The sequence below is a fragment of the Thunnus albacares genome, chromosome 19 (genome assembly GCF_914725855.1).
Source record: "Thunnus albacares chromosome 19, fThuAlb1.1, whole genome shotgun sequence".
In the NCBI taxonomy this organism is placed as follows: Eukaryota; Metazoa; Chordata; class Actinopteri; order Scombriformes; family Scombridae; genus Thunnus; species Thunnus albacares.
The window spans coordinates 1,612,893-1,626,979 of NC_058124.1; the positions used below are offsets into that span (position 1 = coordinate 1,612,893).

The 14,087-nt window shown below is 38.7% G+C and overlaps 1 protein-coding gene across 1 annotated transcript; it reads right to left on the reverse strand.

Moving 5' to 3' along the window:
• Positions 1-2: 2 nt before the first annotated feature.
• s100v2 (S100 calcium binding protein V2) lies at positions 3-7,659 on the reverse strand. Its single transcript, XM_044335081.1, has 3 exons — positions 7,552-7,659; positions 4,046-4,177; positions 3-1,659 (listed from the first exon to the last, which is right to left on the reverse strand). Exons 1-3 carry the CDS (start codon positions 7,558-7,560, stop codon positions 1,489-1,491), a joined length of 312 nt encoding a protein of 103 aa, XP_044191016.1. The 5' UTR covers positions 7,561-7,659; the 3' UTR covers positions 3-1,488.
• Between the last annotated feature and the right edge of the window lie 6,428 nt (positions 7,660-14,087).

A 14,087-nucleotide genomic window follows, 5' to 3' on the forward strand; every position in this document is an offset into this window, starting at 1 on the left:
AATGCAGTGTTGGTGCTTTCTTTATATGTTTATTACATCATTTGTCTTATGGTGTCACACAGCTCAGAATACAGAGAATTACAAAATATAAATACATAGAAAATGCAGGATCACAGAGGGTAAAGCATTACTAGTAGAAACTTATAAAGGGACTATAAACCACACTGAGATGTTTCTGTCTTCAGTTTCTCCAGATGTATATAAAGTCAAACATACTGAAACAATCAAAACTACATTTTTGTTTTGTTACTGACACATATGAGGTCAAAATTGAGATAATTAGTGTTATATACTTAAAGATTAAGACAAGGATGAACACTGTAAGTTACTGTGTCAATTGCCGTTGCTAACATAACAGATACTGTGAATTGCAAATTACAGCAATAATTTACCCTGGACTCAGTTCTGCACAAACAAATAAAGAAATTCTATTTAAAATATTTCAAAGCTTCTGAAAGTTCGACTGTAGTTCTTCCTAAATATTTCTAATGATCTGGCCTCAACTCTGTTGATACATGCTCTCATACTGACGTGCCTTCAAATGGTATTCATGAGTTAGCATTTTTGACATACAAAGTTGACTAGACTATGTTACCATATGTAAACTATATACTTGGCATTAATAGGGGTAACTAGTGAGATGTCCATTGTTAGGTAAGTGACAAGAAAGGGATATTGTGAGACCCTGTTCTTGTTCCCTTTTCCAAAATGGTGATTGATTTTGTATCTTCTGTATTTTATGTCACGCTTCCATTTCACAGAGCACTCCATTTTCAAAAATGTCAGCACTCATCACATCGTGTGAGCTTTAAGCTATTGAACAATTGATTTATGAAGTTGTGAAAAAGACAACAGTGGGACAACAGTTCATCATCCTCTGATTAGTGAAGTAAACATGAAGGCACCATGACATATTATACATGGAAAACAAACATAAGACCAAATTGGAGTGAATGAGGGAAAGTGACTATATTAATGATGTTATTGTTAATGACTGTGACTGTGATAATGCCCAGCAGCCTTTTGCACCAGTTAAATTCACACTTAGCATGAGGACCTCCAACACATGAAGTGCTTGTTGGATCATGTCAAAGTGTCAGAAGGGTTCAATATGTATGATTTGATTATTTTATTGTAGGCTAGCTCAAATGATAGTTTGATTCTTATAACTTTTACAAATATAGTAACAGACTTGGACAACGTGATCATTTGAATGCAAACTAGCCCGAATTTGAACTTCAACTGGTGCAAAGGATGCTGGGCAGTACAATGGCAGAAGTGTGATGTGGAAACTTATCAGATTGAGAAAAGTGTAATGTTTAGTCATAAAAGTTGGGAACAGTTTGCTGTGGGCGGACTCGACTTTGTACCTTTGTATTCTGTCCGACACCTGATTAGGAGAGTGATGTGCATATTGTTACTCTGTTTAGGTAAATTCCAGGGTGGAAACTCAGAGCTCGCTGATGTCTTGGGCTGAGAGCCTGGTCTTCACAGGAGGATGCAGCTGCATGAGGAGCCCTTCTGCCCACTGAGGAGGCCATGCTGCGTGGTGGCTACTGACTGGATTAAGTTCCAGAAATGCTTGAAAGAGATGCCCTCACCATCGCCTACACCCATCTTTCGCAGGATCTCACCCAGTCCCTGCTCTGTGCCGATCCCCTGCAGACACATACCGGGACAACATGAGGAACATGTTTTTTTCCATCAGGAGCAAAGCTAATTTAGAAATGACTTATGAGTTCACTGCTCTGAAAGATAGTATAGTTGTGTCCATCACCTCTGACATTTAGGATAACATAGTACTCATCAAAGTTATAACTGAGATCAGTGACATCGCTAAAAAGAATTCCAAAGAGGCAAGAAAGACAAGCAGTCAGCTGATCAGAGAGCAGGGATGTAGCCACAAATACCACCATATGACTAGCCACCATAAACATGACATTTTCCCTTGTTTAACTCCCTATATGATGATGATACTGTTTCAAAGCTTTCTGCTCTCTTTAGAGAATATAATTCCAAATCCCTGTAAACAATTACAGAGTCAGCCAATAAAACCTATTGTTCATCTTCCTCTTCTCTTCCAAATAAGTTTGACTAACCTGCACTGACTGGTGTTTGTTGACCTCTTCCTTAGTGATGTCATGGTGTTTCCAGACCTCAGCTATTTACTAGGTGAGTACAATGTTATAATAACTGATGGGAATGATGGATGAAACTACAAAAATAAAACCCAAGCTTCTGTAAACTAGAAGTATGGACATCAAATTCTTCCATTGCACTGTAATGTGTCTCTCCACATTATACTAATGACTTTACGGATCATTAACTTGCAGAAAATAAACATGTGGCATCACATCATGTCACATTACAGTTTCCTCTGTAACTAACATTTTACAGAGGAAACTAAATCATGTTTGTGGAGGATTTATCATATATTGGACATGTTAAATACAAAGGAAAAAAATCCAAATGTTGCTGCAAGTGCAAGTGCTCAGAGCCCAAGTTGACATCTTCAAATGTCTTGTTTGTTCCAAAACCCAAAGATATTCAGGTAACAATGATAAAAAAATAAAAGAAAGAAAAGCAGCAAATCATTACACTGAAGAATGTTTAAACATGTAGCTTAATGAACAATGAACCGATTAAGGAAATTGTTAGTAGATAGTTTTAGATTGACAGGAACAGAGAACTGATAATACTTTTAAACAATGAGTTGTTCCACTGATACAATGTTGGCTCTCAACATTATGAGTGGGAGGCAGCGCAGCTTAACTCTGCTGCAGCCTGACAGTGAGAACTAACCAGACTGCAAGTTTAACAAACTGAAACACTACAGAGAGACATCAGTTACTGCACCACAGCAGCTGATGTTGCTCCATCTCCAGTTTTCTTTTTATTGGCGTCTTGGTACACTGAGGTGTCACAGTTCAGGTATTTGGATACCAGTAAATTTACACATCCAGTGCAGTTTCTAGGGTTGCTATGGCTACACTGAGTAATATGCCATGGCTAGACCTGTCAACTCAGGTGGTAGCTGAAATGAATAATACTAATATGAATATTTATCCAATATTGAGCTACTATACAGCCAACTTTCACAAAATCACTTATAAACTAACCAAGCTGATGTTTAGTGGGAGGAACTGTGCTCCACAAACAAACTTATTATTAATTTTAAATAGTTTGCTTGGAATCACTCGTTTGTTAAACTAACTTTTGTAGAAAAACTACAACATGGTTTATATAAAGGCTATATGATTCCACTAAATATCAATAAATCATAATATTCAATCACTATAGACCAATCAGGTGGCTGAGCGTGTGCACAAGAGCTGCTGCAACTTTGTCATTATACTGGAAACAGTGGAAGCAGCAGCAGTAACCACTCACCATTTAAAAGCAGCTTAAATGAAGAATAATGCCCTGCTCCTGTGTTTACACTTAGAAAAATGTGGATTAAACAGAAGCAGTGCAGACAGTTTAGACAGTAGTTTGAGCAGCACATAAATGATCAGTTAAGACAGCAGTCTCAACTCCAAAAAAGATATTTCCAGGGTTGTATCAGACTCCATTGTCCTGTGAGAAAAAAAAACTATCCTTTAAAGGAATACTCCACTGAAAATATATGTTTTAATCATGAAACTTTCATACTGTATCTTCCTTCTTTGCAGTGGATGGCAGCTGTAATCACCTTGGATCCACTGTGGTTACAACAGATTTCAAGGGTGACCAAGTTTCATGGCGAAATACAAGCCACAAACATTTCAAGCGTAACATTCTAAAGACAGATTTTCAGTGGTACATTCCTTTAAACACCTACCTTGCTTGTCAGTGAAATTAAAGCTTGGATGATGGATTTTACCTAAAAGTCAACTGAGCCTAATTCCTATGTGTGTGTAAAAGTCTTTGTAGTGTGTGTATGTGTGACTGAGACTGAGCATGTCTCTGACTGTCTTTGTGTGAAGCACACTGCCACACCCATATGCTGCAATCGCCAGCAGGCCTAGCTGAGAGTGAAACACATGGAGACTGAGAGCAGTTTTACCTTGACCAGGTTAGGCATCTGGGAGGACAAAAGACCTTTGAATTCATCCGTTTTCAGCGTTGGACTTTTGTCAGCCGAAGCAGAGTGGAACTGGCTGACCAGTGTGTTGATGGCCTTCTCCAGGTCTGAGTACTGGGGAGAAGAATGGGGGATGATTAGGGGTATGGCCCAATAACTGCCTTTGTTTACCTCAAAGCTCTGCCTCTGTAACACAGCTAAAGCTACATGGCTAAGGTTAGCTTGTCATTAGGGTTGAATATGATGATATAAGTTTTTCTCATACTTTCCATTCTGCTCCGTGGTATCTGTTCCTTTAAGCGTCTTATCAGTTACTGTGGGAACTGTTGCAAATCAATGAGCACGCCTGCCTCATGCTTTTTATATGATTTTCACATCAGTGTGATAAAGTACCTTCATTTGTCAGCTATTTAATCTTAATTTAATTTACCACATATATCAATATCACTATATAAAGTACATATCCGTACCACCCACTCCTAATGGTCATATTTTAAAAAATGACTTGGTTAAGGTCAGGAACAAATCATGGTCATGGTTAAAAGTCTCTCTGGGGGTGTTGTGTGGACGTGGTGTGGGTTTAGCTGCAACGCCCAATAATATCATCTCTTATGAGTGATGCAGGGGATCATCATAAAAGAGGACAGCAGGTCCTGTTCATATATACAGCGGTCATCATTCGCCTTATATCAGTTTAGTGAATTATCCCCTTCTGCATAGTTGCGAGGTCAGCAAGTCTAGAAAAAGTTAATGCTCTTTGTAACTTTAGAGCATTCATAGTATAGCTCTCACATTCAAACTCTTTACCTCCTCAGCTCCCAAAAACCGGAACTACTTGGTCGACAGGCTGAAGCTCACACAGTTGCAGAGCTGTTAAACAAATACTAGGAGAGCTCTGTTTGAGTAAGGTCATGAATGTGACAACATTTCTTCACTTGTCCAAGTCTGGATTGAGGATCAAAGGTGATCAGCCTTTTACCATTTGGCCCTCTAGACTAGAATGATCTATCTGACTTTATGCGGTTATCTTTCCAAAGCATATTCAAAACTGTTGATTAAAGCTCTATTATGTTTTATAACAGACCTGACAAAAGAATCTCACCACAGGGTCCATTTAGTGGCTGTTCTGGAGCTTTTTCTCATATCAAACAGTGTTCCTCAACAAAATGGACCTAAATGGACCTTGTGGTGAAATTTGTCAGCTGCTGTTTCTGACATGGACAAAAATGTGTCAACTCCATCTGAGGAAGATTGTGTAATCGATTGAAAGCTCCACAACAGCTACTAAATAACCATTGTCTTATAAGCATTACTTTTTGTAATTCTAAGACTGTTGCTACTTCCATCATTTAGTAATATAATTTGTAGGGAAGTATTGTAACTGTTTAAAGTAGTGGCCACGTGATATATTATCAGCTTATAAAATGATGACGACTATATCAGCAAACACTATTTACACATCCAGCAGACACAGAGCAACATTCTCATTGGTTTGGAGTCTGTGTTCACCTGGTGAATCTATTTACTCTCCTGTTAGCTCTGGTTTGTTTATCTGTCTCTTTAACTTAGAAGACTGAAAAGAATTCTCTTTGAGTTCATCACCGTTAGCAACACCTTTCACATAGTCATTCGATTGATTGTGGATGTTCAACGTTGATTAAAGCAGTGTTTAACATATCGTCTGTTGGCCATCAGTAGAACAAACTCCAGTTTTGCTCCACTTATTCAATGCATGTGGGCCAACAGCTTTGTCAAAACCACACCCTTCCTTTAAAGAATGACTGATGTACCACAAGCCACTGCAAGTCCTTCACTTCTACAAACACTATCCCACAGAACTAGGCAATATCCTGACTGTAGACAAGGTGTAGTGTTAACTACTGTAGACTTATTATATTAACTAAAATATTACATGAAAATGTAGATATGTTAAAACTCACAAAGGTAGATAACAAGTGAGTCTCTGAAATATAAGCACTGTCACAAGATTGTGGAGGCTTTAGTTTCATGCCAGTAAATAATTGTTCTGTGCATGTTTGTTTGAATGTTACCTTTTTAATAATGTTCACGTTTATACATCTTATGGGAAAGTATAGTAGCAGATGAGCATTTTTGTGATTTCAGCAAGAACAATTACAGATAGACTCCCTGTTTTTGTATAGTTCTCATTACCACACCCAACTCCCCACATTTCTTCCCAGCTCACTGTTGATCTCTAACTCTACACAGTTGTACTTTGGGATTGTTTTCAGGCTTTATAATATACTTGTAAATAAATGTATCAGTGGGCATCAGATTCTCCTTGACCAGCAGTTACAATACAGCAATGTTTCTTTAAAAAAACACTGGCGGGTGTTCTCTAGAAAAAAGTCTGCTCTCAGCTGTTTTTTATCATTTATTTTAAGCTTCAGGATGTAACTGATAGCTGTGGAGTGTTATGATATGGGCTGGTCCTGTTATTCTTTCAAAGTTGGCAAAGAAGCCATACAAAAGTGAGGACCGAGAGTGGCACAGCCCCCGTTGGAAGCTGACAGGCCACCCATGGTGCCCTCTTCTCTCCAGATTCTGATGATGATTCATATGTCATTACTGATGAAGGAAGAACACGAGAGAGGTCCTAAAATAAAGCGGAAGCGAGGCTGCAGTGCACAATCATGTTCAACACATACACACACACACACACACAGACAGGTGGATCACTACCTGCTCTCCTGTTCTGGGCCCCACATTCAAAATCAGACACTGCCCTGATTCACTTACTGTATTAATAATAATATCACAGCTACACAAACCATCTCCTTAATCTATCTACCTTTTTTTGACTATTACTGTAATGTTTTAATAGACTGATTGTGCCTGTATGTTGTTGTAACATGCTTCAGAGTCTTTGTAAAGACGGACTGCTACAGTAGAGCTTCTGCTCAGGGAGGGGCAGCTGGCAGCGCACGTCTGTAGAGTCTCTCCATGAAATAAGTTAAGAAGCCTACTTTAAACTGCTCAGCTCAATCTGTCTGATTTGTTAGACAGCAGCTGGGATACAGAGGCTCCTGTGTCCGTTTTGGTAAAACAACAACAAAAAAAAAAGAAGTTAAACTCGACCTGTCCGGGTTCAAGTTCCTCCTCGGCGACATTTTTTTCGCCTGGCGTGAGATGGCGCGTCTTCAGCGGCAAACCCTTCCATACTTTTTACTGATTCGTTCCGCTCTGACAGTCACTCGCAGTTTACAGGATGGAGCCTATTAGTCTCTACATCCATGTGAAGAGTTATTATCTAGCTGAGAATTAATTCACACAGCAGCTTTTTTTCCCTCTCTCTCTCTCTCTCTCTCTCTCTCTCTCTCTCTCTCTCTCTCTCTCTCTCCGTGAAAACTGGATGTAAAGTGTAAAAAAAAAAAAAAAAAAAAGTCAACGTTTCACAAGTTTGTGAGCTGAACTTAACTTTAACTTCTCAGCAATAAAAAAAGTAGTTTAAGTGTGTTGTTTCTTACCTCAGGCATGTCGACTGTTGATTTGAATGTGGCAACTTTTCTTCCTGCGTGTCTCGTTGCTTGCTGCTGCTGCTGCTGTGTGTCAGGAGCATTGCTTCTGTCACCAGCTGGCAGCATTCCTGGATCCTCCCTCAGCAAGACAGAAAAGCCAGGAAGAAGGAGCTGTAATCCGAGGCAATGCCATAAATCCACCTCAGTACAGCACTAGGCTCTATCATAATGTTATATATCTATATAAATACATATGCATCTACGCTTGTGCTTTGGACAAATAACATGTTGATGTATATACTGTATTAAGTGATGTGTTATTCCACAGAGGCAGCTCAAATCCAGAAGACAACTCATTCCACATCTGGAAACCTTTAGTAAAAGTTGGACACCGTTGTTTTACGCAATAACTGCAAGTTTAGGCTGGTATTCTACTTTTCTTCCAGACTGTCACTGTGTTAACCTCTTCACTACCTACTGTTAACATGAAAGCAGATACTTTTAATACTGCAGGTTTATATGCAAGTATACCTAGATTAGATGTGAAACATTCAGACAGTCGGGGAATGCCTTGAAGTAATGTTCCTAGTAAAGAGTTTTTGAAATGAAAAAAAGGAGGGAGAGACAGGGAGAGAGGGAGAGAGAGAGTGAGGAGAAAACAGGCACGACCACATTCTTTCTATCCGGTTTTTATGACTGCAGACAGTCAGTGGGGTGGGTGTGCAAGTGAGGGGAAAGCTGAAGTTTGGTTCAAATTAACCACAAGAATTTATCTACAGACAAAATCAGTTAAAGAATCAACTGAATTCCAGCAGGCAGCAGCTTTTCCAAGGCTGGGATAGAGAGATAGAAGCGGATGTCCTCAGGGTGAAGGGTGTGTCACAATATATGCTCTCTATGATTACCCCCACACCCCTCCCCCTCCTCCAGGTCCTGAATATCTGACTGGGAAAGGCTTGATGCCACACCCATTCAAAGAAGCAACACAGTGAATTGTTACAGAGACCCATCAACCCTTCCATTGTTTCATCCTCTAGTGCGACTCAGTGTGACAGCGCGCTGAGCTGCTAACAGATGCTTTGCATTAGCACATACAAGCACAAACAAACAACACACAAGCATGAGCACGTTTACACGAGTACAGGCACACACAAACATGAATGCATTTACATATATATATATATATATATATATATATATATACACACAAACAGGAACACACAAATATACGCACAGGCAGACATGCAAACACAAACCAGAACATATACAGAAATATACACACACATAAGCATTAAGATAAACATAAATACACACATACCAACACACACACACACCCATACACATTTTACTTTCAGTTACCAGCAAACATTCCCATGATATGACATAATGCTCCCTACAAGTTACTATTATAACTATTACTGTAAGCTACGATTACAAATGACTGAAGGAAACATCATTTCCAAAAGAAAATTTGACGTTTTTATTACACGCTACGTGGGCTGTTTATATCTCAGAAATACTAAACATACACAACAAATTCAATTAAAGGGGCATTCCAGTAATTTAGCATTTAATTTCAATGAAGTGGGGTGACTCACAAGACAGATTCACAACAGAAACTCAACTCCACACCTCCAGTTTGTAACCCAGGCTTTCTCTTATAGAGGAAACTCCCAATAAAAGAAATACAACAAACATAAATAGAGAATTTTGATCTGTAAAAAAGGCCATCTCATGATAAAAGAAATATATAGAAGTATATTAGTTGGTAAAAATGATTAGAAGTTCAGGTATAAACTCCTGTCAGACCAAGAAAAGCTTTGTATGTGATTGACAGTCGTTTAAAATGGATTTTAAAGGAGGCTGGAGGCTCAGGGATGTGTGGAGATCACTTGGTTCTGGTCAGTGATCTGCCTGTTGAAGTTTGAACAAGTTGGAGCTGCTCCAGAGCTCCACTGTTCCGACAAGTAAACAATTATAATGATCAGGCAGGAGGATATAAAAGCATAATGTGTAATTTCCTTTACTGTTAATAAAAGACATAATTGATCTCATTTTGAAGATATTCCTCAGTTAGTAAAACATGACTGAACAATTTTCTTGACATATTGCTCCTGGCTCCAGCTGCTGTCAAAGATAACAGCAGCTTTCTGTGGATGATGTTATGTTAGGACTGAGGAGCTGCTGCACTCAAACTTAAACAACCTCGATGACATCACTGTGACATCATCAGGGTTATTTTCTCAGCTCAAACAAGAAATCCAACATGTTTTCACAGGTTGAGAAAGACTAACCATAACCAGAAACCTGATCTTGATGTGTAAAATCAGAGGAGAATATTTTTAATGCAGTGTATTGCATCTTAGTTGTGTAAACACAGATTTACAGACGCTGTGGAGCGAGAAATAATGACACTGGTTGACTTAACCTCAATAGGTTACAGAATCACAGATTTCAAGGCGATTGAATAAGACACCACAAAAAGGAAAAAAAAGGCTTATGGTAGTTATGACTTCTGTATCTCATAATTATGTCTTACTATAAAAGAGGGAAAAGATCTCATCATGATGAAATCAGGATCTGGTCATTATGAGAAAAGGTGAAGGAGGTTATCAATCAAGGATATTTCAGAAGACAGAGAGACAGATTCAGTCAGTGTTTATTTTCCTGCTGGGTTGAGACAGTGGGAAATATGAATGTCACTGAGTAATGTGGATGATATTATTATTAGTGTGTCAACATCACACAGGTTTCAAAAGTCCTTGGGATAACTGAGGTGGAAAACACTCTGATCTACTGGAATTCACTCTGTTCCTTCAGGTGTAGCTAACATTACAGGAAGCTTCATGATACAAAGTCATACATCTGACATGCATCAACGCTGGCTTTAGTTCTGTCTGCAGAGCACCAACAGCTCACCTGAACATCTGAAGGTCTTTTCATACAGTTGATCCTGTAGTGTCACCGAATCTGATGGGTCACAAATCCAGAAATACTTGGTGACGAGTCTCCAATGTCCAACTTATGGTTTTTTGTTTGTCAACACTAGACACAGGCAAGAGAAGATTATGAAATGGTGCATATTAGAGCCAGGTCTATAAAAAATATGCTTACTCAGGTTTAATTCCTTTTTTTATATTTATATATTTATTATCCTTCTTCTCTCTCTGTATGTATTGTTTGTTTCTTTGTGCGTGTGTGTGCTGGTTGTGAGTTATCTATGGAAGAATCAGCTTTAAGCTGTTCATGAGCTCAACCGTCTAAGTGGCAGTTAATGATTTTGTTGTTCTATTATCTAACAATAAATGATTACAATTATGATAAAGAAAAAGCCTACAGATCCTCCGCTGCTCTGTTCAGCTATGGGTCGGCACTGGATGTCATGATTTTATAATTTAACAGCAGAAATGTATTATTTGATTTCTCTTAATGTATTTTTATTTAACATCATGTATATTTGTGTCTCTGTTAATGAAAGGTTCCTCCCTATCCCCTCCAAATCAGCAGAGGGACACAGTGGAAATATAGCCCACACACATTTGTATATGTATGAAATGTAGTAAGAAAATTCACGTCTAGACATTGAGCACTTTCCCTGTTCCTGATTGTCTTAACACTAGCTGAGTAATCCATGCTAACCAAACAGCCTCACCCAGTTGCCAGATGTGTCACACTGTGATATCTACTCACACCCGATTACACCCACAGGTACTTATACCTGTTGGTTTAATCATTCACACTCAACAGTAATAAACTATGTATATGGTGATTTATTGTAATATTGAATTACTCAAAAAGTGTCAAATGATGCTTTAACATACTACGTTCCAGTCTATAATTGATATCAGTGCAGCAAAAAAGCAACCTTTGGTTTGTTTACTTAATAAATGACTAATAATAACTAATCTTTCAGCATTGTCTGCAGCCGGCACTTATCTTTAATCAGGGTGTGTTGTGCATTTGGGGAAAAGACATTTAAGGAACATTTCATTGTCCCATATGTCATGTTCCATAGAAGGTAATGCATACAAGAATAGACTGAGAATGCAGACTTTACAGAGAAATACTGCTGCAACACAAGCCTCCATTAGGTGACGTTTCAGTGATGGCGGTCACTCAGCAGGCCATGAGCTTCATCTTATCATTCAGTGCATCAAAAAGAATGCTGATTATGGATCTGCAAAACCAAACATCATCCACTTACACTTTTGCCTGCAGACCTCTTGAATCTGAAAGGAATGATGTTAAGCTACATCGTGTTGCATAGCTATGATGATTGCTGATGAGACTTGAGCAGCTAAGTAAGTGGAACCTGTATTCTTTATTCATTTGTAAGTGAGACCTAACTTATTTTGCATTATTCTTCTTCCCACTCAGATAATTAAGGTTTTAGAAGTGCGCTGGCTCAAAGTGTGTTCAGTGAAGACATTTGAATATAACTCTAATATGCTTGTTTTGAGCAGTCTGCAGCTTGGAGAACTGCTGAACCAGAAGGTGGCAGCATAATCATAGTGACACTTCTGGCAGCAGGACAGTGTATGCGGGACTGAGTCAAAATCAACTACAGTGTGTGTGTTCATGGTAATGAAGGAACATGTCACCCAGTGCAACAGTGTGGCTCAGTGATGTGTTTTTAATAGTGTCTGGACAACAATGGAACTCAATGGCACAGGAGAATAAGATATATCAGCCTTTGATACACACAATAATTTTTAATTCTGCACATGGGATGTGTTGACAATAAGAAAGATGTAGAATATCATCAGACTTTTTATTTAAAGCACCTTTCTAAAGTGACTAAGCATGGAATATATCTTTAAAAAGCTATGTTGCTCTACAACAGTATATCTGACTGCATGTTGCTGAGTTGATTCTGAAGTGGTGTTATACATTTCAAAGGCCAAGCACCCTCTGAAATATGCATGTAGGTCTACACAATGTACAGTATATGTGATTCTACTGGCAGAAAAGACTGAAAAAATGAATCTTTCAGTTATTTAATCTAGGATAACAAAGTTCTTAATTCTTGAGACCACATCCATTTCTGAGAGATCTTCTATGCTGGAATGTTTCAATGAACACTTCATTGCCTCCAGTTTACTGTTTAACCAGTCCCTGCCTTTAAAAACCTTGCCTTCTTCAGACATGATTGTTGATTGTATTTTTGACGGTCAGCCTCTTTATTTTGTTCCCTTCTCTGTTGATGAAGTTCACAGAGCTCTTTTGCTGGACACTGAAAAACCTGCAGGTCCAGATAATCTGGTACCATACTTTTTAAAACTTGCATCTGATTTTATTGCTGAACCCTTATCAAGCATCTTTAAACTCACTCAAAATGTCATCCCAAAAATATGGAAATCTGCCCATGTTCACCCTCTGTTAAAAGGGGGGAGGACCCTACATCACTTAACAACTGTAGGCCTATTTCCAACTTAACTGTCTTATAGAAGGTTCTTGAAAGATTGGTAAATGATCAGCTGAAGGAGTTCTAATGATATCCTTTCAATGTACCAGTCTGGCTTCAGGAAACGACACAGTACCATCACAGCATCCTTAAAGGTTGTTAACAATATAATGGAGTCACTGGATCACAAAAAACCTGTGCTGCTCTTATTTATCGATCTTTCAAAGGCCTTCGATATAGTTGACCACCATATCCTGAAGCAACGGCTGCTCAGTATTGGGTTGAGCAGGCTGTTGGCTGGTTTAAAAATGACCTCTCTGAAAGGACACAATGTGTTAAATTTGATGGCACTTCAACCAGTGTACTACATGTCGCGTTATAGGTCCCCCAAGGTTCTGTTTTGGGTCCACTTTTGTTTACTATCTATGTTAACAATCTGGGTAAAAATGTTACTAATGTAGAGTTTCATTTTAATGCTGGCGACACTGTCATTTACTGCTGTGGTTCCATCCTTGCTCAATCACTTCAGTATTTGCAGTCTGCCTCTGGTACTGTAGAATCACGGCTGCTTGATCCGAAACTTGTGTTGACTGCTACAAAAACTAAATTGATGTCATTTTCTAATGCCAGGAAGACATAAGCTTCTCCTCATAACATTGTAACTTTGCAGGGCAGTCAGATTGAATTAGTGTCACAGTACAAGTATCAAGGTATTTTGATTTTTATTTTAACTTTTAAACTTCACATTGAAAACTTGAAAACTGGAGCTCGGTTTTTAATTTAGAAACAAACTATGTTGCCAGGAAAATATTGGTTGAGGCTACTTTCCTTCCTTTGCTTAACTATGGTGATCAGCTGTACATGCATGCCTCTGCCCAATGCTTGCATTGGCTGGATACTGTGTACCACAGCACTCTGAGGTTTGTCACAGGCTGCAAAGCTCTTACTCACCATTACACCCTATATGCCAGACTTCAGTGGCCTTCATTGCCCTAGTGCAGACTCAGTTAGTGGTTCATATTTATTTATAAATCTATCCTTGGTCTTCTCCCCTCTTACCTTTGTGGATATATCTCACTCAATACTAGTAAACATTGTTTGCACTTAAATGGCATCCTCTTACTGCCCATCCCTAAGGTTT